Below are 25,026 nucleotides of genomic sequence, written 5' to 3'. Positions count from 1 at the left end.
ACGGGGTACGTACATTACTAATGAAGTTTTGTGATTGTAGATATGAACTTTTATTATTATTTTTATTTTTGTAAAGCATTATACTATAGAAAAAAAATCATATTTCAGTTAAATGTCTGTTGTGTAGCTTTCAATGCATTAGCTAAATCAGGTGTTACTGTGAAAAAACTTTACTGCGTCTTCGTCACAGAGCCCAGATGAGAATACAGAACTTTTCTTTATTTGCGCAGAGTTAAAGCACAAATGTTGCAGTCTATGGGGATAGCAATAATTTTAACAATTCATCTATCTTTATACTTTTTTTTTTTTTACCACTACCTCATTTAGTACATCATGTCATGTGTTTAGCGGATTGTCCTTTTAACCTGGTGGGCTTTCCCATCAGTTTATCCCCACTTTCTGAAGGGATGTTTGTTACTCATTTACAGTGAAACCTCGGTTTACGAGTGTTTTGCAAGACGAGCTAAATTTTTTAATAAATTTTGACTTGATAAACGAGCGATGTCTTACAATACGAGTAGTGTGGATACACTGTCTGCTGAGCTGTGATCATAACTGAGCTGATGGTTCCTCTCTCTCTCGCGCGCGTCTCTCTCTCCTTATCTCTCTCTCGCTCGTGTCTCTCTCTCTCTCTCTCTCCTTATCTCTCTCGCTCGCCGTCACGTGTCTCTCTCTCTCACTCTCTTCCTCTCTCTCTTCTCTTGAGGGCAATCATCCCCTATTGTCCGTCTGAGTCTGTGTGCCTCACTCATATAGTCAACATCCGTACGAGCGTATACTGTTTACTACAGCATTGTGACTGTGTGTGTGTGCGCGCGCACGTGTGTGCTGTGATGTGCGAGTGCCCATCTTGCGCCCCAAAACACGAAGCTGAGTCTCAGTACTTTAACAACACCAGCTTTATTCAGCTTGAAACAGCAACAGCGCTGTTATTTATTGTAGCGGGATCTTTGTAATGTTCCCTGTATCACCCATCAACGGCAGGCGCTTATAGCATGTCTGCGATCTTTTTGGATGTGCTTATATGGCGAACTGCTACAGCGCTGGGAGACTGCGATTGCTTTGGGACACTCTTCAGCGTGTCGTCCGGTTGGGTGGAATCCCACAAGAGTTTAGAAACTCACTCACACCAGCCATGATTCTTTTTAAAGGTAAAGTGCAGGTTAATTTGTTTTATGTATTTTTACTTTATATTTTGTATTAATCATTTTTATATGAATAGTTTTGGGTTGTGGAATGAATCATCTGAGTTTCCATTATTTCTTATGGGGAAATTCACTTTGATATACTTTTTATAATTTTTATTAACCTATGAAATTTGTACTATTTTACATTTAAATTGGTTATCACCTGATCTTTCTATATAATACACTCCTGTGGCTGTTCGTTTGTCTGTCCAGGAATTTAAATCACCAGTAGCTCACAAACTATTTGACTGATTGGCCTGAAATTTGGCACACATATACTACGTGACGTCTACTATCCTCTTTCAGGGTGATGATTGACCTACAAGGTTATTCCTCTTTATTTTTATTTTATTGTAGAATCAACTCTTGGCAGCGGCCAGCAGGGCATCCATGCAGCACGTGATCGGGCACCATTCTCATCCTTACCACCTTTGCCATCCCTTTCCCTACCTCTTCATATTTTAAATCATTCTTAAGGCAGATTGAAGACTTAAGTGCCAGTTTAAGTGAAAAATTAAAGAAAACTTACTAAGTAATTGCAGCACAAACACTGACTTAAATGAGTTTTAATGCGAAAAGTTGCCGATGAAAAAAGAGAAGAAGTGGGCCGCTAGGGTGGAGAAAAAGAAGAGCTGCTCAGGAAGCAGCAAGCGCATCAACCTCTGAGCAAACGAATGCTAAACGTACAGAGAAAGAGTATGAAAAATATGAATGCTCAAGTCCGGTGTATTCACTGCACGTTAACTGTGCAGTATGCCGTTATTGGTATGTTATACTCTGTGAAATGCTATTAATAAAACTTGATTTTTAACTTTGACATACATAGAATCAGACAGCAATATTAATAGAAATACACACAAATTAAGAATTATTTTTTCATTCGCACCATGAACTAGTTATTCTTCAATCACAGTAAAGAGCTCTGAAGAAGGAATTGCTTGTACTTTGATTGCATCAAATTTAAGTGATGCATATTTGCATACTTACCCACACAGCAGATATGAAGAAAATTCCTGTGATGCTAATTGTTTGAATTCTATTACTGTTCCTGTTTTCTGTCTCAAACCCCCATTATGTTCAAGAAGCTTGATTCTACCCACTTCTTTGACGTCCATTTATATGAAGTATTATCTGATGGTTGTCGTCTTAAAATATTGCAGGAAACAAATCTTTATATATGGGCCTGACATAAGTATGACAAAATGGAATGTAACCAGTTAGTAATCATGACATCATTGCAGCCTCATTTGGGTGCTAGCAGGGCAGCTGAGAAATGTCATGTAGCAGTTGATTATATTGGGTTTTTCTGTCCGTGTAGGATTGTCTTGAAGGTGATATCTCTGTAAGTAGACTTACAGGCCTACACTTTTGAGTCTTTCTCAATCTTGACTGGTGTGCAAGTATTTAAATCTTGAGTGGAAGCTGGCAGGGATATAGTTTTTGTCCTTTTTTTTTGGTAAAAGTACAGTGAGTGTGAAGTTTGCACGCATTGAGGAACTTCAGTTGCATTTGTTAAACCACAATACTGAGCCTCAGCTTTTAGATCTAGCTGTTTCAGAGGAGTGGAAGAACTTTTTTTTTCTGGATGGAAAACACTATTCAGAATCCTCTTTTCCTGTACTGTTAGTGAAATTGGTGCTACAAGTATTAAAATATTCACTCTTTTATCATAACAGTCATTGATTGGCACAATTTCAGTTACTCATGTAACATTCAAAATTTTCTTTCAATATTTATTGTAAGGCTATTTCAAATCCAGGCTATAAGAGTATAAATGCAGAATATGTAATAGATATAAATGCCTGGCTCCTGGTTGTTAGTCATAAAGTCAATTAAGACACCTTAGTGGAATACATTTCATTACAATAAAGTATTTAATTTTATTCTTAAGTGTTTTAATGTTAGATGTTATTAACTGCGATTAATTATATACATTTATGCGATCAATTATTTTTTTTTAATTCATTCTCAGCTGTAATAAATCCTATATATTGTGGACTGCAGGGGGCGCACCAGCTCCCCAAATCCAACACCGACTGACTTAAAACACAAGTTCAGTAAAACACATTTTTTTTTTATTTTGTGTGTGGGAAACACTTCCGTCAACGAACCACTGAGCCACAAACCACAGACACAGCAATATTCAATACAATTCCAGGTTCAAAAATGATTTTTATTCGACAAGACCTCTTCTTCATACGGACACAATTAAAAATAAACCAATCAATACTTCTCCGTCCTCCTCCAAAAGAACATTGCCCAGTGCCTCCCTACTCTAACTCAGTTTAAGTGAGACAGTGAGTTTCCTTTTAAGCTAGACCTGGAAACTGCTTTTGGTCACCTGTCCAAGTCCTCTAAAGCACTTCTGGGTTATATGAAAACCAGGGCAGTCCTCCCCCAGCAATGCCCTCTAGCTGTCCAGAAAGACCCCCACAGGGCTATGTCTCCATATTTCAACTCCAATGCCACCCTGCAGGTGTCCTGATCGGGTTTAGCTCTGAGGGACACTTCCACCTGCTGTACGGGAGAATGAAGTGCAATATATGAATGTATGTTTTTGAGTTTGTTATACTTGTTTCTGGATTATTATTTTGTTCCATGTTGAAAAAAATTATAAAATATCATTCATAGAAAATACATTAGAATTGTCAATTTCTTTTAATCCAGTACATATCCTGTGAGTCTGGATGTGGGAGTCTCTCTAATTTAGCACCACGTACATTAATACACTTCCTTTTGCAGAAGAAAAGTGTCTCAGAACCTAATCCTAAAGGTGTGTTCATGATGTGCATCCCACCCCCCAATGTAACTGGTTCTCTGCACTTGGGCCATGCTCTCACCAATTCTATTCAAGACTCTCTTACTCGTTGGTAAGTATACATGCCTATGTTTTAGTGTGGGCATAATACCTGTGGTTGTTAATAAAAACAAACAATATAAATTTTTTCTTGTTCATTTTAATTACTTGCTGAAAGGTTTTATGGTAGTATTCTTTTACATAAAGAGATTGACTTGCGAGAGGAATCACCATTTTTTTGCATATCTATATATCTGCCTTTGACCTTTTATTAGTAAATTCAGACCATTTTATTTATAATGGTCCTCCACCCACTGCTCGACTGAACTCGGGGCCCTAATTTGGGAACCTAAGATGATGTGGTGGGTGCAGAAATGCGTTGTATCATTGTATGCTCTCAACCTTTCCTCCATAGTTGGTAAAATGTCTACACTGTAGGAAAGCATTATTATTTTTAAGGTACTGTAGTGTCAAACTGCTGCTATTTTTTGCCTTTAATTTTTTTAAAGATAATAGTAGTAGTATTAGTATTAGTATTAGTAGTAGATATGTTTTCCCAAGTTTTTTGGAGTACACTGTGGATCCTTTTTAGTTAGACGCTGATCATTTCTTTGGATCACTTGTTAGTTTGTGGTGACCAGGTGCAGGTTTGAATGGGAAATCATTTGAAGTACTTCTTCATGAACATCTGTGAACAAATCTAATTAAGAATAAATTTGAAATTGATTTAAAAATTTATAGATTGATAAATGAAATATGTTATTAATCAGAAACAACTGCTACATTAAAAATGTGCATTTAGTAGAGTTATAAAGACAAACATTTCCCAGTACTAAAGCCTGTGGTAATTTTCAACAGATGCTGTAGTGATGATACTCATTATGCATCCTTTTTGGAATGAGTTTTCTGTTTTCTTAATTATATTTTTTTTACTTAATCATATCTGACATTTCTTTAAAAGTTAGTCATATTACTATGTATTTTTTGGCAGGTCTTTTTATTTTCTGACTATTCAGCTATAATGTTCAATTTTTAACAGGCATCGTATGTGTGGAGAGACCACATTGTGGAATCCAGGCTGTGACCACGCTGGCATTGCTACACAGGTAGTGGTAGAAAAAAAACTGTGGCGTGAACAGAAGAAAACGCGTCATGACCTTGGCAGAGAGGCATTCATCCAAGAAGTGTGGAAATGGAAAAATGAGTATGTATGAGAAATTGTGGCATTAAATTGCACTAAGCAATGGGGCTAGAATTTAAAAAGGGCTGTAAAGTGACATCCAAAATTTAATTAGTTTTGTTTTTTGCATTGCTAGTACTTAGTGTCACTATTTCTGTGTATGGACTTTATGCATTGCTCCAATAGTTAAATGGTAGAATATTACAAATGAGCAATTCAATTAGTAGCAATGTAATTTCCTTTTTTGCCTCCCAAGAGTCTAGTTTTCGAGTGTCAGTCCTAGTGGACTTTACTGCTGTCCTGCGGCAGAACATTTTTTTAGAAAAAGCTTTTTTTTTTTCTTTTATTAACCTGATAGTTTCATGAATTTATTATTTAGTAGTTTCTGCACTCTTCAGAACTTGGCTTAAAATACTAAGTGTGTCTTATACTGACATGTCCAAATTTCTGTAAGAATATATATTATATTATACATTTGGACGTGGCAATATAAGAAATTTCAACATGGCACTGTATAAGAAGGGTGAGAACAGGCTGCCCATGTTTTTATTAAGTGGCGAACATTGTAACACAGTGTTTAGGACTGCTGAGTTGCTGCTTCTTGAGTATGAATACTGCATCCAGTTGTTGATCTGTGTGCAGTTTACATTCCAAGTCTACATAGGTTTTCATCATAGGCTCCGTTTATCCCCCTTTATGCCTAAATATGTTTGTGTTCTGTATTGTGTAATGTTTTATTTAATTTTATGTTCTTCCATCTAAATTAATTTTCACTAAGCCAACCCTATTAACTAGACCTTTCCTTGTATGCTGCTTCCTTTGTAAAAGTAATTTTTATAGCAAAAAAACAAACAAAATAGATAGGGAGAGCTGATGATGGACAAGAAAATGAAGGTGATATTGATAGATTTTATATTTTCACAGGGTCTGTATCTGTATATGTTCTTCATCAATAACCTTAGTGCTGATCCAGAAAACCAACAACCTAACACAGTCACAAGTAGAAATTAAGCTGTACCTAAACAATCTTTTATAATGATAACTTAGATTCAGTAAAGTTTCTCAGGGCATGGAAGGACAATGTCCTAGAGAGAAGTCTCATAATTTAGTTTCTATACAACTGTTGTATACAAAATGTTGTATAGAGTTATGCAATTACATGACTTAATCATATGATTAGCTTTATTGTTACATTTTGGAAGAAAATGTCAGAAGCAAAATTTTATAATTTACCTTATAGAAAGGGAGATCGCATTTACCATCAGCTAAAGAAACTGGGATCATCCCTAGATTGGGACAGAGCATGTTTTACAATGGATGATGTAAGTACTCATTTTTATTACATGTTGTCTGTCATCAAAGTCCCTGCTTTTTGAGAAGTCATGCAAAATGACAACTTTTATTGGCTAACTAACAAGAATACAATATACAAGCTTTTGAAGCAACTCGGGCCCCATCATCAGACAAGCCTTGCTCCTGGAACAGTGGCAGGTGGCTCTTTTTATGCTGCACCTGGGAGTACCTCTGCAGGCCCATTAGCATGATTCAAAGGCAATTCTAGATGAGGTGGGAGCCCGACAAAGTAGAGCACAGCAGTGCCTGCAGCACCCCTGAAAGCCAACAGGGCAAAGCTCCCAAACTCAACTCCCAGTGTGTTGTATGGAAATCTGTGGCAATCCAGGAGAGATAATTCCCTGAGCACATATTCTCCCCCCAAGTCCTTCCATTAAGAAGGCATCCTGGCTGGGCAAGTGGGCTAGCCTTCTGTCACAATATCCATCCATTATCCAACCCGCTACATCCTAGCTACAGGGTCACGGGGGGGGTCTGCCGGAGCCAATCCCAGCCAAGGCAGGAAACAAACCCCAGGCAAGGCACCAGCCCACCGCAGGGCACACACACACACCAGGCACAATATAGGATCACCAATGCACCTAAGCTGCATGTCTTTGGACTGTGGGAGGAAACCCACAGGAGGAAAACATGCAAACTCCATGCAGAGAGGACCCAGGAAGCGAACCCAGGTCTCCTTACTGTGAGGCAGCAGCGCTACCCACTGTGCCACTGTGCCGCCTTTGCCACAATATACATATATTTATACATAATAATTTGTATGTTCAAATTACAAAAATGGCAGAGTCAGAGATTAATCCCTAGGCATGTCATTTACATGGGGCTGAATATCTTTGGTGAAGAAACTTACATTGTATATTTTGACAATAACACAAAGGGGAGATTCCTTTGCCCCACTAATTTAATTGGTAATGATCGAATGAGATCAAAGCAAATAAGTTATTTTGATAATTCTAATTGGTTACCTTGAAATATAACACAGTTTTTAAAAGCTTAAAGTTTCATAAGATGTGTTTTAAGATTGATCTTATTTTGGATTGCAACAGAATATAAGGAGTCTTGGTTTAATTTTAATGAAACTTGCTTATTTTTCTTTAGAAACTGTCTTATGCAGTACAAGAAGCTTTTGTGCGAATGCATGAAGAAGGGGTGATATATCGCAGCAAGCGACTGGTGAACTGGTCTTGTACCCTAAACTCTGCCATCTCAGATATAGAAGTAGGTACCCTTTTGTATTTCAACCTCAGACAAGTTAAATTTAGTAAATAATTTTATGGAAATGCATATAAATGTGCTCAAAATATTGGTCATATTGTTTATAAAATTAGACTTTTAATTATTTTCTGAGTTACTTATAAAATATCTTACTCAGCCTACTTCAAGCAGATTTTGTTTTTCCTTCTTTTCAAATGAATAAGCCAACATTATTAACTAATTAAAGATCCTGTCATGCATTGCTACACAAATTGTACACATACATGCAGATTTTTTTTACAGCTGCTTTGTTTTTTTTTACGTGTTGCTGCCTAGAATTCTAAACATTGAAATGTGGATTATTTCCCTTTTTTAGGTGGACAAAAAAGAATTAAGTGGACGCACACTTCTTCCAGTTCCTGGTTATAAAGATAAAGTAGAATTTGGTGTTTTAGTCTCTTTTGCATATAAGATTGATGGCTCAGGTATGATGCTGATTTCTTTTTTTAATTTTTGTTTATTGTTTATCATTTGTATGAAATTCTTTTTTGCACAATTTTTATTTCCATTTTCTTATCTCAATTATTCCAAATCTTTTGGTTCATTTAACTGTAGCCTATCACTGCAGCATCAGGCGTCTGGATAGGCAGAACACTCCTCAAGACTGACCAAATTAAAAGTGGCTAATTAACTTAATACACATGTTTTAAAATATATAGAATGTGTGCCAATGAACAAATCTTGCGAAACTAATCTGTTAAGTCTTTTTAAACAAAGAACTGTAGTAAAATACAAAAATAAAGCAATCTAATTAGACTTTCTAAAAGCTTTTAATATAAATACCACCTCAACAATTTGAAATTCGAGACTAGAAGCTTCTGGCATCAGAAGTAACTTAAAAAAAATAAATTATAGTTTGGTTAATATACCAGAGAAATACAGTCATAGCCATAGGAAAATAACAAGGTAGTAATCTTGTAGAAATTGCTAAAATCATCTGCAACAATAAATCTTTCATTATTATTATTATTATTTCACAGGGTCTCATATGTTTTCTGACTCTTTGTGGGCCCTTTAAAGTTTGTTTTGAACAGTTCTGCTCCATGTGCATAATTCTTATTTATTCTGCCCACACCACCCTGCTTAAATCAGTGTTTCTCAGCCTTTGAGCTTCCATACCCCAGTTTTGCCATTTTAAATTCATTGATGACCCACCAGCTGAAATTGCAAGCTGAACACTGGGTGAAACAAGCACGATCAGATGGTTGAGAAACATAGCTTTACACAGAACCCACATGTAGCCGCAGAGATTCAAAGATCTGTTTGTACTATTGCGTTAAATCTGTTTGCAGTTAAAGCATGCACACAGGTGACGCACAGTTAAATTTGTTTGTGCTTTAAGTATGTACACACGTGACACACAAAAGACCCAGAGAGCCTCAGCTACAATAATCTCTACACTTTGTGCCTAACATACTGCTAATTTAACATAAATAAACAGCACCGTAACAACCACAAAAAAGTATAGTAACCTGCTCACGAAAAGTACAATTACAAAGAAAGGTAAGCAGAATCTATCGAATACACAACTTAAGTCATAAATAAATAAATAGTATATTTAATTAAGTCCTTACATAGTTTATAATAATATGGAATAGCACACTATGATAAGGAAAACTTATAAATAACAAGTAAATTGCCATGAAATATATAGGAACGAAAATAAAATATATAAATTTATAAAGTATTTCTAAGAATCTACTACCCACTATTGATCATCTAACATGTCTTGCAACAAAACATAACAAACCCAATAAAGAAAAATTTTACAGTTTTACGAGTGCCAAGAAAATTTAACATAAAGCCAAGTGGCCAGCCCCAAATGGAGTCGTAAGTCGGCTCATGACTGTAGCACAGTTAAGAAGAGAATGCACAGCAGAATCCTTGTGCCTGTGTTGTTGCTCTTTCTAAATCATATTAATCATGTTCATTCTCCTATAGTTGTTAAACTAGTTAAATTCACATACGTCACTGAAACTGAACAGATAGCAAGTATCTGAGGAGTCTGCAAAACAATTTGGGGAATATTTTAAAAATGAAATTGCTATAGAAAAGTAGAAAGCTCTACATACAGGTAAAAAAAAACATGTATTTATAATTAAAGTTGGGCAATGCTGGCTTATTGGAAGCAACTTCTGAAAAGGTTTGAGATTTATATTGACACTGTATTTTTATTATTTAGGAAAAACCAAGAAACGATCAAGAAGGCAAATAAAATGTTTGTAGTTTATGCTGTAATAGCTGAACATAAATCAAAGTATACCATGCGCAAATGTTGTGGTGGGCTACTGAGACTATATCTGTAGTATTGTGACTAGAGCTGCACATAAAACTACAAACATACTTTAGAATAATAATTTAGTCTTCTAAATTTCTGCAGCTTTCATGAAATTAATTGAGCAGTTTTTCAAAAATATTCTCAAATGAAATATTTATTAAAATTGATGCAAGGGAACTTTGATTTGAGCATTGGATAAGCAATTTTACAAACTGTTTCATAGACCAGCAAGGTATTGACCAGTGTAGATTGTTAGTGTATCACTTTTGTTTGTGCTGAAGTCTAGACTAGTGCAGTGGATTGGGTACTGGGGTGGCAGTAATGGCTTCATGTTAGTGGTACTTTATCTGATTTAAGAAAAAAAGGACACTGCAAAAGTAACAATGCAGGAATGTAAGCAGCAAAAATAGGTTGTGAGAGGAGTGCAGCATTAAAAAACAGAAATATAACAGTGTATAAATTAATTTTTGTATTCCATTTCAGATGAGGAGGTTGTGGTGGCCACTACACGTATTGAGACCATGTTAGGCGACACAGCTGTGGCGGTTCACCCACAGGATTCTCGATATCTAGTAGGTTATTTATTTATAATACTGTATATTCAATTCAGTTTATTATCTTCAGTGAGTGTAAGCACAGAGCATGTAACAAGTTCAGAGGTAAAATGCAGTTACAAACTTTACATATTGCTAATGGAAGTACATAATGTATGTTGTATCATAAATGTATATGTTATTCTCGATGGGGAAACTTTAAAAAGTAATGTATATTTTTTTTCATTTGTTAACAGCATCTTAAAGGAAAATATGTTGCTCATCCTTTTTGCAATCGAAAAATGCCAGTTGTATTTGATGAGTTTGTGGATGTTAATTTTGGAACAGGTAAAATGTCAATTTGTTTTTTTTGGGTTTTTTTTAAGCAACTAATTATTTACCTTTTTAATATATGACTCCAGGAATGAGAGAATTTTCATTTGCCTTATGTCAAAAACAAAATGAGTAAATGAGTACATCTGCATATGCTCAATGCCCAGTATAGTATAGAACAACAATCCAATATACATATCATTTGCTCATGAATGAAACATTTGTTATTCAAAACTCTTTAGTACTCGCTCAATATTGTGAGCCCAAACTGCTGAATATTTGCTGTCCATTATCTCTCCCTGCCATCTCCATTGTTGCTATTTGGTGTTGTTATATATATATATATATATATATATATATATATATATATATATATATATATATATATATATATATATATATATATATATATATATATATATATATATATATATATATGTGTGTGTGTGTGTGTGTGTGCCCAAAGGGGACTGGGCGGTCTCATGGTCTGGAATCCCTGCAGATTTTATTTTTTTTCTCCAGCTGTCTGTAGTTTTTTTTTGTCCACCTTATCATCTGACCTTACTCCTATTCAATGTTAATGTTGACTTATTTTATTTTCTTACTGTGTCTTTTATTTCTTTTTCTATTCTTCATTATGTAAAGCACTTTGAGCTACATTTTTTTTGTATGAAAATGTGCTATATAAATAAATGTTGGTGTGTGTGTGTGTGTGTGTGTGTGTGTGTGTGTGTGTGTGTGTATATGTATATGTATATGTATAATATATATGTGTCTGTGTGTATATATACATACAGACATAGTGTATTCTACACCACAGAAGAGATTTACTTTTTTCTTCTTTGCCTCCTTTCAATCAGGTGCTGTGAAGATTACTCCTGCTCATGATCATAATGATTATGAAGTAGGCCAAAGACACAATCTGGAATTTGTTAACATCATTGATGATGATGGTTTTCTAATCAATGTACCAGCACCATTCCTTGTAAGTTAATTTATTATTGGAGAATACTCAACAATAGTTCGTTATTTATATTTCATAGTCATTTTTGTAATCACATTTAAAGTATGATGATATAAATATGTTAGATTTATGTGTAATGTTACGGGTCGGCTCCATGCCCCCACTCCTATTTTGGGAACCCCTGGAACCCAGCACCATTGTAGTCATGACTGGGATGCGCTTGTCAGAATAGGACAAAATACACACAAAGCAAAGGGTAGGTGCAAAGGTAACTCTAGTGCTTTATTTAAAGAAAATCCAAATAGAAGTGCCCAAAAAGTGCACTGCAAAGTCAGTCAGTCATTCTCCAACCCGCTATATCCTAACACAGGGTTACGGGGGGTCTGCTGGAACCAATCCCAGCCAGCACAGGGTGCAATGCAGGAACAAACCCCGGGCAGGGTGCCAGCCCACCATAGGGCACATACACATCCACACACCAAGCACACACTAGTGAAAATTCAGGATTGCCAATGAACCGAACCAGCATGTATTTGGACTGTGGGAGGAAACTGGAGCACCCGGAGGAAACCCACGCAGACATGGGAGAACATGCAAACTCCACACAGGGTGGACCTGGGAAGCAAACCCAAGCCTCCTTGCCACCCCCAGTGCAAAGTTTTTCAGTTAACCTATAAATAATCCATTAAAACCGAGGTGAATGTGGTGGAGGTTAAAAACAACCCCATAAATCTGTTGAAACGAGGTTAAAAACACAGGCAAGAATCTTCTTCAAAATTCCCGGTGCCTCCCTTTAAAACTGATGCCTCTCTAGCTTATCTTATTCAGACCTCACAGCATTCAGAGATGTCAACCAACAGGCAAAGACACCCTTCAGTCCTGGCCTGTGTCCCTGTTGCCCAATCCTCTGCATTTCATGGGAAACCACCAGACCCTCCGTCATAGGGCTCCACCCAGTGAAAGCACATTGTCCTTCCACCACTACAGGCCACTGGCGAGAGGATACTCTTGAGCGTAATGATCACTTCTGCTCCATGGTCCTTCAACAGGAGTGATCCTTGAGCCCCCACTTGAGCGCTAGCCACACACTATTTCCTGGGGCTCCATTTCCATTTGTATGCTTCTCTCTCTAAACACCAGCTCACTCCTGCTTCTGCCTTTCTCTCTGATCCATTAGCCTCTCATCTTTTCTCTTTGTTTTCTTACCTGGATCATTCTCTCTTTTTTTTTCTCTGAATGATTTTTTTTTTTTCCCCCTTAGTCCTCCTCGTGCCAGATCTTTCTTATAGGCCTCCGTGGCACATCGTCTCAATCGCACACCACAGGAAGCAGATGAAGCAATTGAGACAGACTGCACCCACATGTGCAGGTCCGTCTCGCCCCCAGTCACTCCACCATTTGCCCGCAGCTGCATGAGTATGCACACCCACAGAGAACCAGCCAGCCAAATAATTAATTAACTTATTAATAACAGGCTCCTGATTATCAAGTTGCGGACCTGCCATACCACATACCCCTCGCCCATTCATCACCCCTAGTGGCACAGGTCTGCAGTGTGGTCCTGCACTGCACTAAAATCATCAATAAAAACTCTAATAAAACAAACCCTTTCATAAAACCAAAACCCAAGTCCCCTCTGTAAAAACAGCACATTAAAAGAAACAAGAACTTTAAAATGACAATAAAACAATCAATAAATAAATGTCCATTAAAAACTTCAGCCCGTAAAATGTCCTCCTGTGGCTTGAGTCTTGTGGGTTCCTTAAAAAGTCAAGCACCTAAACCGCTTGCTGCTCCACTGTCCAGTTTTCAGTCATCACCACCACAGCTTATCCTACTGCTGCCACCAGATGTGATGGTGCGGGTTAACTCCACAGGCCCTGTATGTCTGGGAGCTTCTTGAACCCGCAACCGTCAGTAATGTTAACCAAGAGATGAGCTGGCAAGTGAGGATGTTCCAGCACTATTCTTTGTAAATAAATTTTATTGGAGAATACTCATCTATAGTTCATTACTGTATTTATATTTTATAGACATTTTTTAATTATATTACAAGTGTGATGATATAAGCTACATCACACTATTATTTAATAAGCAAGTCTGCAAAATGGATAGATAACAATTATAAGATTAGTTAAACTACTTTTACTAATAGTTTTTGAAATAATTTACAATGTAAACAACAAAAATACAGTAAAGTAAATGCCCAAATTATAAATATTATAGTTGTATTTAAGGGCTTTTCAGTGATGTATTTTGCTGTAGTGAAATGACTGGATTGGATTTCAAATTAAAAGAATAAAGCATCAAATAATCTATGTATATCTTTAACCTTTCAGGGAATGAAGAGGTTTGATGCACGTAAGGCTGTTCTGGAAGCCCTGAAACAGAAAGGCCTCTTCAAAGAAGTTAAAGACAATCCCATGGTGGTTCCTGTTTGTAGGTGAGCAATAGGACATACAGTGATACCTCGGTATACGTCTGCTTTGGAATAAGTCCAACTTGGTATACGTCCTGTTTGGACGCGAAAAATTTTCCTTGGTATACGACCTTTGTTTGGAATATGACTTGCGTGGTACAACACGCGCGCTACCCTTGTTTACCTCTTGAGACAAAGCCATGACTGCCCACAAGCGTCAGTGTGCCAGTTGCTAGCATTCAGTGAACAACCCGCGCTATAACTCTCTGTGAATTTTCACGTGTGTGGTATAGCGGGTCCACAGCTCCTGTCAAAGGCCAGTTTTAACATAAATAATCACAGCGTTCGTGGCTTGGTGAGGGGTGGTTATGTGACTGAAGCGGTTCTTAGGGCGATTCGCGATGTGGGCATTTCACAACTGAGTGCAAAGGTGACAGACCATCCACATTCGTGATTGTTCTTGGGGCTGCTGATTCCAGCTGCCATGCCCTCTTCATAAATAGAAGCACAAGTCGGCTAGAAGGGGAGGAAAAAGAAAGAAAGAAAGAGAGAGGACGGACGGATGGGAGGTTGAGAGAGAGAAGCGCACACGTGCAGAGGCAGGCTCGCGTTGCAGCTGAATAGGGAGCCTGGGTGTTGGGCCGACACCCGGGGAATAGTAGTAGTGGTCACTCCTGCTCAGTGATCATGGAGCGGGATTGACCGGAAGGAGGTCACTGTGGATCCCAAGTTGCTGTCAGGACGAGCCAACCGGAGCCAGGGAATGGAGAGGTGAACTGAACAGCTAAAGTAGGCAGAGTGAAGGTCAGCTGCAAGTAGTGCGACTCTCCTGTTGAGAAGCCCAGAGGGGGGAAGCAGGGCCGCCCCCAGGTAAAAAGGCACTGGGCTTCTTGTTGTGTTTTTTTTTCTTTTTTTTTTATTTAAAGAATGCTTCCTGCTGTATTTTAACCTCATGGTGTTTAAGAAGACTTTTTTTCTGTTTTAACCTCCACGTTTCACTTCTGATTTTATAGATTTATTTATTGGAACTTTGGACACTGCACTTTAATTTAAACACCTTGTTTTGTTGATTGTTTTAATAAAAGCACTTTGCACTTTTTCACCATCCCCATGCTTTGTTGTGCCTCACTGCTAAGCTCATCGGTAACATTACCGATGGTGTAGGCTCCCTGACAGCAGATGGGAGCATACGGCAAACCTGCATCATCACAACGTGATTTTGTGTTTTTTCACGTAAATTTGAATTGATTGTTGAAAAGTATGAAGGTGGCATGCGTATCCGGGACATGGCTGTTGCATACTTTATGCCGAGAACGACGGTATCTACGATTGTGAAAAACAAAGACGTTATTAAAAAGTAAAGTGAGATTAAATTTTCATTTATTTCATCTAATTACTTTTGTATTTATGTATTTTAGTATTAAGCAGCGTTTAAATTTTATACAACCCCCCATCAATGTATAATATCCCAATAACAATAGGATTTTTTTTCATGGGAACGGATTATTCATTTTCCCATTATTTCTTATGGGAAAAATTTGTTTGGTATACGTCCTGTTTGGTATAATTATGTCCAAGGACCTGGAACGGATTAAGGATGTATACCGAGGTAGCACTATATTTGGATTAGGGTGGATTAGGCTCAGAGTTTTTTTTTTCCCCCCACAATCACAGCATATATTTATTTGTTCCATAAGCATGTGTTAAAAGAAACATAATCTTTACATTAAAAAGTGTCTCTTCCAGCCACTTACAATGATGTCCTGTGAGAAAACTTGAAAGCTGTTATCTAAACCACAGCTTGTGATGGGTAATCCACAGTGAAAACAAGTACTGCTGCACAATATCTGGAATTTAAGTACATATCCATTGGCTGTCTAGCACACACTAGTTTGCTATGTTTTAAGAAATCGCATACACAGGGTTGAAATAAAATAAAAAATGGTGCGTCTGTAGTTGTCATTACTCTTTTAAAACAATAGTTTTTAGCATGCACTGTAGATTTGAATAGTGCTGCTGTCCATAAGAAGGGTAGTAGACTAACTGTTTGGTCACACTCTCCGAAACAAAGGTATTTGTCCTCTGTATGCGTTATTTGACACTTTTTCAGATGCACAGTATCGGGTAAAAGTTGTTTAGTTTCACCATATAACTGCAGGCTGTATATTTTGCTCTGCGTGTCTTTCCAGTTCCTTCTCTCCTTCTGTCTTTTTTCCTTAAGTTTATTCATTAAATTCAACAATGAGGCTAAACATTTTATTGTTTTTATAGTCAGACATATTGAGTGAGAGCTAATTTGTATCCATAGAAAAAATAAAGTTCACCTTGAAAAAAAAAATATAGCCATAGTAAGTACTCTTGTAGCTATCAAAATGTGATTACAGCTGCAACATTCATGAAGCCAGCTACTAATGACCACAGGTTGGAAAATTGCTGCATTTGTTTAGAGAAATTAAGTAATGTGGGTAGACCTGACTTTAAAAATACACTTTCTGAAATACAAATTATATCTGTGGAAAAAGGTACACTATCACAAGTATGTTGTGCTTATCCAAAAACATGAATGAATATTCGGGAATATTCTCTGCATCATACTGAATGTGTTCTGTAAAGGTTAGGGCTTTTGTATATTTCTTCTGATGCTTAATTGACTGCCATTATAAGCCATTTTTTCATTTATAAGCAGTTCTAAGCTAATGATATAGTTTCTGAAATAAATGTACAGTATACCATAATTGTGAAAAAATATGCTCAACTTCAAAAGTACCAAATTTATCCTTCAATTAAAAAGTTTAAGCAAATTTTAAGCTGTAACAGAGACAGGAAGTGTATCCTAAAATCGAGAAAGAGGATTTTAATTTACTAGAATACAGAATAAGACAGTAACAAAGTGGGAGAGTTTGAAAAAAGTTAGCTATTTTGAAAATTTGCAGGCGCACACACACTCACATACATATACATGAGGCTAAGGATCTGTGCTGGTATCCAGAAGGTTGCTGGTTCGAATCCCCGTCACTGCCAAAAGAGATCCTACTCTGCTGGGCCCTTGAGCAAGACCCTTTAACCTGTAATTGCTCCAGGGGCGCTGTACAATGGCTGACCCTGTGCTGTAACCCTAAGGAGTATGTGAAAACTAACAAATTCCTAATACAAGAAGTTGTATAAGGTGGAATAAAAGAACAAAAAAAATATGTACAGTGTGTGTATAATATAAAAATCCATCATCTGTCTATCTGTATGTATGTCTGTCTGCTTTTCATGAGAGAACTACTTAACGGATTTAGATCAGGTTTTTTTTCTAGAATTTGCTTGAACATTTCGGTTGATTTTTGCGACTTCTCTCATCACACTAATTATTATAGTTCGGTTGCGAATCCGACTGAAATGCTGCGGGCCGAAGGGGGATGGGATTAGAGGGACCCTGGTGATTGGCAGAGATATCACGACCACGTGCTTTTCTCCCCACGCGCAGGATGCTCTCCCATCAGAGCTTAACATGATCAGATACAGTAGCAACATTTGATGTTGCAGTGTACCTACCTTTTGCTTGCCCAGAATTACATTTTTTTTTAATTTATTTTTTTTTTTTTTTAAATTGATCTTTAAAATTTGTTCTGTTTCACTATTACATGGGCGGAGCCACGGGGGACAGCTAGTATATAATAAAGTATAGAAATAAATAACCACATAATGATAAATAGTTAATTACTTAAGTAATAAATAGGTACATTTTACAAACAGAATTCCAGTTTTTAAAAAGTAATTATTAATTATTATATGCTTAGTTCCTCAAAATTCAAAAACATTTAAAAGTGTTTTTTTCATCTTTGTGAAGTTAGAAACAATTTCTTTTAAATCCATTGTTTGGGCTAGTTCATCACACAAATGACTGCTATATTGTAAGACTAGACATTAAGCATGTTACAATAACGGGCGCTAGAACAGTAGTGCATAAACATTAGTAGGAACAGTCTATATTAAATGGCAAGGGACCTTGTATGTGGCTGTAATATGTGGCACTGTATTGTGTGCCTTTAATTTTCTCTCTCAGTAATACTGGTTTGTATTTACGTAAAATGTCCGTAATTTTGTCTGACAGTAATACAGTGGAACCTCGGTTCACGACCATAATTCGTTCCAAAACTCTGGTTGTAACCTGATTTGGTTGTGAACCGAAGTAATTTCCCCCATAGGAATGTATGTAAATACAAGTAATCCGTTTCAGATCGTATGAACTGTATGTAAATATATATTTTTTTAAGTTTTTAAGCACAAATATAGTTAATTACACCATTGAATGCACCGCGTAATAGTAAACTATATGTAAAAACATTGAATAACACTAAGAAAACCTTGAACAACAGAGAAAACTAACACTGCAAGAGTTTGCGCTATAGCCATATGGTCCGCTCACTAAAATCACTTTAATGAGTTTTAAGCACAGGGAAAAAAAAAAGACCATTTGAAAAATCCGTAATTTAATAAACAACCAAGAAAAGTAACATTGCAACAATGCACGCGCGCGCCTGTGTGTGTGTGCGTCTATCTCTCGCGTGTGTGTGTGTCTCTCTTAAACACGCGCCTGTGTGTGTGTGTGTGTATGTGTGTCTCAAGTACGCGACTCTGTGTCTGTGTGTGTGTGTGTGTGTGTGTGTGTGTGTGTGTCTCGTGTGTGCCAGCCTGTGTGTGCGTCTGTCTGTCTCGCGTGCACCTGCGTGCGTGTCTGTATGTGTCTCTCTCTCTGCACACACAGGGAATGCACAGGAAGAGACTGAACATGTGCCCTGTGGCCCCGCGCATGCGCACTTCACCAGAAGACACACACACACGGACACCTGGACGCAAACGGGGGTGTTATTAAAGAGGATAAGGTTTTTCTAGTATTTTCACTAATTTCACAAAATAGTCATGCTAATTTTTATATACCATAGTAGTACTAGAAATATAAAATTACCATAATATACGTAGTGTTTAAAAAGTCAATTCAAGAATGTCAATCTTGTAATGTGTTTGCTTTACCAGTTCAGCAATTAGGCAGAAATCCAAACCTGAAGTATTTTTGCTTCTATCAATCAATCAACATTTATTTATATAGCACATATTCATACAAAAAATGTAGCTCAAAGTGCTTTACAAAATGAATAGAAAATAGAAGACACAATAAAAGATAAACATAAGTCAACATTAATTAACATAGAATAAGAGTAAGGTCCGATGGCCAGGGTGGACAGAAAAAAAAAAAACTCCAAAGGCTGGAGAAAAAATAAAATCTGTAGGGTTCCAGACCAAGAGACCGCCCAGTCCCTCTGGGCAATCTACCTAACATAAATCAAACAGTCCTCTTTGTATTTAGGGTTTTCATGGAAGGACCTGATGATGATGGTCACGTAGACTTCTGGCTTTCAGTCCATCAATGTTGGTGCATCATGATGCTTTGAGTAGGTGGTGGTGGCAGGCCGCCACCACAAAGAAACCGGAAAAAGAAACAGAAGAGAGAGTAGGGGTCAGTATGGATTTTAGAGCCACCATGAATAGTTATTATGAAGAATTGAACATACAGAGTATAAGTATTAAGTTAAAGTGAAGTTATAAAAGGCCATGTTAAAGTAATGTGTTTTCAGCAGTGTTTTAAAGTGCTCTACTGTATTTGCCTGGCGAATTCCTATTGGCAGGCTATTCCAGATTTTAGGTGCATAACAGCAGAAGGCCGCCTCACCACTTCTTTTAAGTTTAGCTTTTGGAATTATAAGGAGACACTCATTTGAAGATCTAAGGTTACGATTTGGAATATAACGTGTCAGGCATTCCGATATATAAGATGGAGCGAGATTATTTAAGGCTTTATAAACCATAAGCAGTATTTTAAAGTCAATCCTGAATGACACAGGCAACCAGTGTAGTGACATCAAAACTGGAGAAATGTGTTCGGATTTTCTTTTCCCAGTTAGGATTCTAGCAGCTGCATTCTGCACTCGTTGCAAATGATTTATGTCTTTTTGGGTAGTCCTGAGAGGAGTGCGTTACAGTAATCTAGTCTACTGAAAACAAAAGCGTGAATTAATTTCTCAGCATCTTTCAATGATATAAGAGGTCTAACTTTAGCTATGTTTCTTAAGTGAAAAATGCTGTCCTAGTGGTCTGATGAATATGCGATTTAAAATTCAGATTACAGTCAACGGTTACCCCTAAATTTTTACTTCCGTCTTAACTTTTAATCCTAGTGCATTAAGTTTATTTCTGATAACCTCGCTGAATCCATTATTGCCAATTACCAAAATTTCAGTTTTCTTTATTTAGTTTGAGAAAATTACTATTCATCCATTCAGAAATACCAGTAAGACATTGTGTTAGTGTATCGAAAGAGTCGGAGTCATCAGGTGCTATAGATAAGTACAGCTGTGTGTCATCAGCATAGCTGTGGTAGCTCACGTTGTAACCTGAGATAATCTGACCTAACGGAAGCATGTAGATTGAGAATAACAGCGGACCCAGGATAGAGCCTTGTGGAACACCATATCGGATATCATGTGTCTTTGAGATTTGATTACCACAACTCACAAAGAATTTTCTCCCTGCCAGGTAGGATTCAAACCAATTTAAGACACTGCCAGAGAGGCCCACCCATTGACTAAGGCGATTTCTAAGAATATTATGATCAATGGTGTCAAATGCAGCACTCAGATCTAAGAGGATGAGAACAGATAAATGGCCTCTGTCTGCATTTACCCAAGTCATTTACTACTTTAACAAGTGCAGTTTCTGTACTGTGATTTGTTCTGAAGCCTGACTGAAAGTATCAAGAATAGCATGTTTATTTAGGTGGTCATTTAACTGCATAATGACTGCCTTCTCTAGAATTTTACTTAAGAAGGGCAGGTTAGAAATGGGTCTAAAATTTTCAAAGGCAGAGGGGTCAAGATTATGTTTCTTAAGAAGGGGTTTAACTACAGCAGTCTTAAGACAGTCTGGAAAGACCCCCGTATCTAATGACGAATTTACTATGTCCAGAATATTGTCAATTAGACAGCCTGATATTTCTTTGAAAAACCTGGTTGGTATTAGGTCAAGGACGCAGGTGGAGGGTTTCAGTTGAGAGATTATACTATGTAATTCAGGTAAATCTATACTGGTGAAAGCATTTAATTTGTTTATAACGGAGTACCGGGCTTTGGAGGTTCTGCAGTGTTGGGGAGATATACTATGTTATCTCTAATATCATTAATTTTTTGAGTGAAAAATACAGCAATGTTCTCACAGGTTTCACTGGAAGTATTCTGGGGCATTCCTTTGTGTTACCTGGGTTTAACAGACGGTCAATTGTTGAAAATAAGACTCTGGGATTACTAGCATTGTTATTTATAATATTAGAGAAATAGCAGCCTCTCAAGACGGACAGTGTTATTGTATTCTGTTATTTTAACTTTTAATATTTCATAGTGGATAGTTAGTTTAGTTTTCCTCCATTTACGCTCAGCTCTACGACATGTTCTTTTTAAATCAGACACTCTTTGGGTCTTCCATGGAATAACAGTACTAGAGGATTTTTAACTGTCTTTTCAGGTGCAACTATGTCAACAGCAGTTCTTACTTTAGAATTAAAGTTTTCCACTTTACTATTTACATTATCCTCGCTATTATAGCTGGCATTATAAACGGACTGATTGCTTAGAATAGTTGTAAGTTTTAAAGCTGCTGATGAGTCAAAGAAGCGTTTTTAACAAAATGCTTCTCATGAGCGTTTTCTATCTTTATTTCTATATTAAATAGTAGAAGGAAATGGTCTGATAGACCGATATCAGTGACCTGCTTTATATCAACTTTAAGTCCTTTAGTAATCACTAAGTCTAACGTATGACCTGCTTTATGTGTAGGCTGATTTACGAGCTGCCTCAAATCAAAAGAGTCCAGGAGGTTCATGAATTCCTTTACCTTTTGGTCACACTGATTGTCGACATGAAAGTTAAAGTCGCCGACTATTAAGAGTGTCATAGTTTGTAACTAAAATTGACATTAAGTCAGAGAATTCCTCAAGGAAAGACGTTATATTTAGGAGGTCTATACACGGATAATACTAGAACGTGAGAATCTCCATGAATAACAACGGCGAGATACTCAAAGGACTTAAATTTACCAAAACTAACATCTTTACATTTTAATCGCTCGAGTAAATGTTTGCCAAACCGCCCCTTTTTCCCTGGCGGTCGCACGAGTAAAACTGTAATCCGGAGGCAGATTCGATTAAAACTGCCGCCCATTGAATTAAGCCATGTTTCATTTAGCAATAAAATCAATGTTTCTATCACTAATAAGATCGTTTATAAAAATGTCTTGTTAGTTAAAGCTCTAACATTTAATAATGCCATATTTAATGTTTCTGAAGGGCAGAGCTGAATTTTATGCGTGTTATTGGTAATCGGAACAAAAATTAAGTTATTTTTGTTAACGCCGCCTGTGTGTACTTTTTATGTAATCTACAATCCGTTTTATAGTCTTAATGCAGTGTTGATCTGAAGTAGTAATTTCAATTAAATTATTGGTGTTTTGCCGCACTGCCTAGATTTTTACGTGCATTAAGATTTGTTATTAGATTATTAATGATGTGCACTTTAACGGAAGACTCTGTTAAGCCATTATGTCCTATCAAACCAGTAGCATTACGTAAGGGGTTAGCAGTAGAAGTAGACAGTCAAGATAGACGAATTACCTTAGCGATGTTTTCGGAGAGGACCCGGGCGCCAAATCTATTCGGATGCAGTCCATCCCGCTTGAAGAAGCGCGCCTTTCCCAAAAAAGATCCCAGTTGTCTATAAACCCGATGTCTTGATTCTCGCAGAAGCCTCTCAGCCAGTTGTTTAAACCCAGCAGACGACTGTAGTATTCATGAGCGCCTGACGAGAGGTAGTGGACCCGAGATGAAGATTTTTGCGGATGGGGTCCTCTCCTTCGTGTCTTCAACTAGTGCTGCGAAGTCAGCCTTGAGAACCTCTGACTCTCAGTGCCTTATGTCGTTTACGCCGGCATGTAGAATGATGGATCCAATTGCCCTCTTGTGCTTCTGGTAGAAGGTCGGCGCCCGCCTCATCACATCTCGAACTCGAGCACCGGGAAAACAAGAAACAAAGGATTTTTGATTAGGGCACGTGATATTCAGGTTTCGTACAATGGAATCACCTACCACGATTACATCACCCGGGGTTGAAGGCAGACTGGGGACGCGGAGAGGGTCGAATCGATTCTGGATTTGAATGCTCGCCTGTGCCGCTGGAGGTGTTCTAGCCTTGAACCCCCGCCTGCAAAGCTGAAACCCGTCGAGGTCTTCATCAGCGTTGTCGTTGTTCCTACGAGGCGCGGGGGTGAAGCTTACTTGCCCTTGGACTTGAGCGGCACGAGGTGGGGTTGATGTTACGCCGACTTCAGTTGTTTGGTGTGGTTTGTCCAGCAGCCGAGTCTTCAAGTCTCTGAGGTACCTTCGTCTAGACAGGAGTTTCTGAATCTGTTTGTCGAGTGCCTGGAGTTCCTCGACAACGATGGCAACGCGATTCATCTCACTGTCGGCCATTGTCTGCTTCTACTTCCGCTTCGTCACCTAGGAAAGAAAGAAAGTTAGTGAAAGTTAGTGAAGCCCTTTAAGTGTGTTAAAGAAGGTACGAAAAAGAAAAGGAAAAATTTTAAAAATAACATAACATGATTGTTAATGTAATTGTTTTGTCATTGATATGAGTGTTGTTCTCATATCTATCTATCTATATATATCTATCTATATCTATCTATCTATATATATATATATATATATATACCCGCGCTTGGCAGCGGAGAAGTAGTGTGTTAAAGAAGTTATGAAAAAGAAAAGGAAACATTTTAAAAATAATGTAACATGATTGTCAAAGTAATTGTTTTGTGTATTTGGTGGCAGCGTCTCAAAGTTTTTTCGTCTAGCTGCATCAAAAATGTACCACGACGTCTGACACGCCTCCTTTTTACTGTTTTCTCACAGCTTGGATTGCTGCTGTCATATATATATATATATATATATACACACACACACACACACACATATATACACATATATATATATATATACATACATATCTTCATATCTACATATCTATATACATATCTACATATACACATATATATATATACATACCTATCTACATCATATATACACACACACAAATATATATATATATATATATATATATATATATATATATATATATATATATATACAGTAATCCCTCCTCCCATCTGGGTTATGTTCCAGACCCCCCGATAGGTGAAAATCAGAAGTAGAAACCATATGTTTATATGGTTATTTTTATATATTTTAAGTCCTTATAAACTCTCCCACCCTGTTAACATTATTAGAGCCCTCTAGACATGAAATAACACCCTTTAGTCAAACGTTTAAACTGTGCTCCATGACAAGACAGAGATGACAGTTCTTTCTCACAATTAAAAGAAAGCAAACATATCTTATCTTCAAAGGAGCGCGTCAGGAGCAGAGAACGTCAGAGAGAGCGCTCGCAAAGAAAAGCAAACAATCAAAAATCAATACATGCTTTTAAGTATACAGAAGCACTGCGATAAAGCGGCATTTTGTAGAGGAGCGTCCGTGTCCTCTGTGCAAACAGCCCCTCTGCTCACACCCTCTCCGTCAGGCAGAGAGCGAGAAAGATAGAGAGAAGCAAACAAGCACAGCGCGGGAAGCATATCTTATAGCATTGA

General features: G+C 37.4%; 1 protein-coding gene across 3 annotated transcripts in view; it reads left to right on the top strand.

Moving 5' to 3' along the window:
* The window catches only part of vars1 (valyl-tRNA synthetase 1), a 77,767-nt gene that overhangs the window by 29,938 nt on the left and 22,803 nt on the right, over nt 1–25,026 (top strand). For all 3 annotated transcript variants that reach the window (XM_039768658.1, XM_039768660.1, XM_039768661.1), the window contains 10 exons: nt 1–5; nt 3,930–4,057; nt 5,024–5,188; nt 6,405–6,486; nt 7,616–7,735; nt 8,088–8,196; nt 10,533–10,621; nt 10,840–10,930; nt 11,776–11,900; nt 14,219–14,322. The exon at nt 1–5 is cut by the window's left edge and continues 96 nt beyond it. In XM_039768658.1, coding sequence (XP_039624592.1) covers nt 1–5; nt 3,930–4,057; nt 5,024–5,188; nt 6,405–6,486; nt 7,616–7,735; nt 8,088–8,196; nt 10,533–10,621; nt 10,840–10,930; nt 11,776–11,900; nt 14,219–14,322 — 1,018 coding nt within the window. The remainder of the gene's footprint in view (nt 6–3,929; nt 4,058–5,023; nt 5,189–6,404; nt 6,487–7,615; nt 7,736–8,087; nt 8,197–10,532; nt 10,622–10,839; nt 10,931–11,775; nt 11,901–14,218; nt 14,323–25,026) is intronic.

This window comes from Polypterus senegalus, chromosome 11 (genome assembly GCF_016835505.1).
Source record: "Polypterus senegalus isolate Bchr_013 chromosome 11, ASM1683550v1, whole genome shotgun sequence".
Classification (NCBI taxonomy): domain Eukaryota; kingdom Metazoa; phylum Chordata; class Cladistia; order Polypteriformes; family Polypteridae; genus Polypterus; species Polypterus senegalus.
Note: the sequence above shows the minus strand (reverse complement) of the source record. Positions and strands in the feature narration are given on the sequence as shown.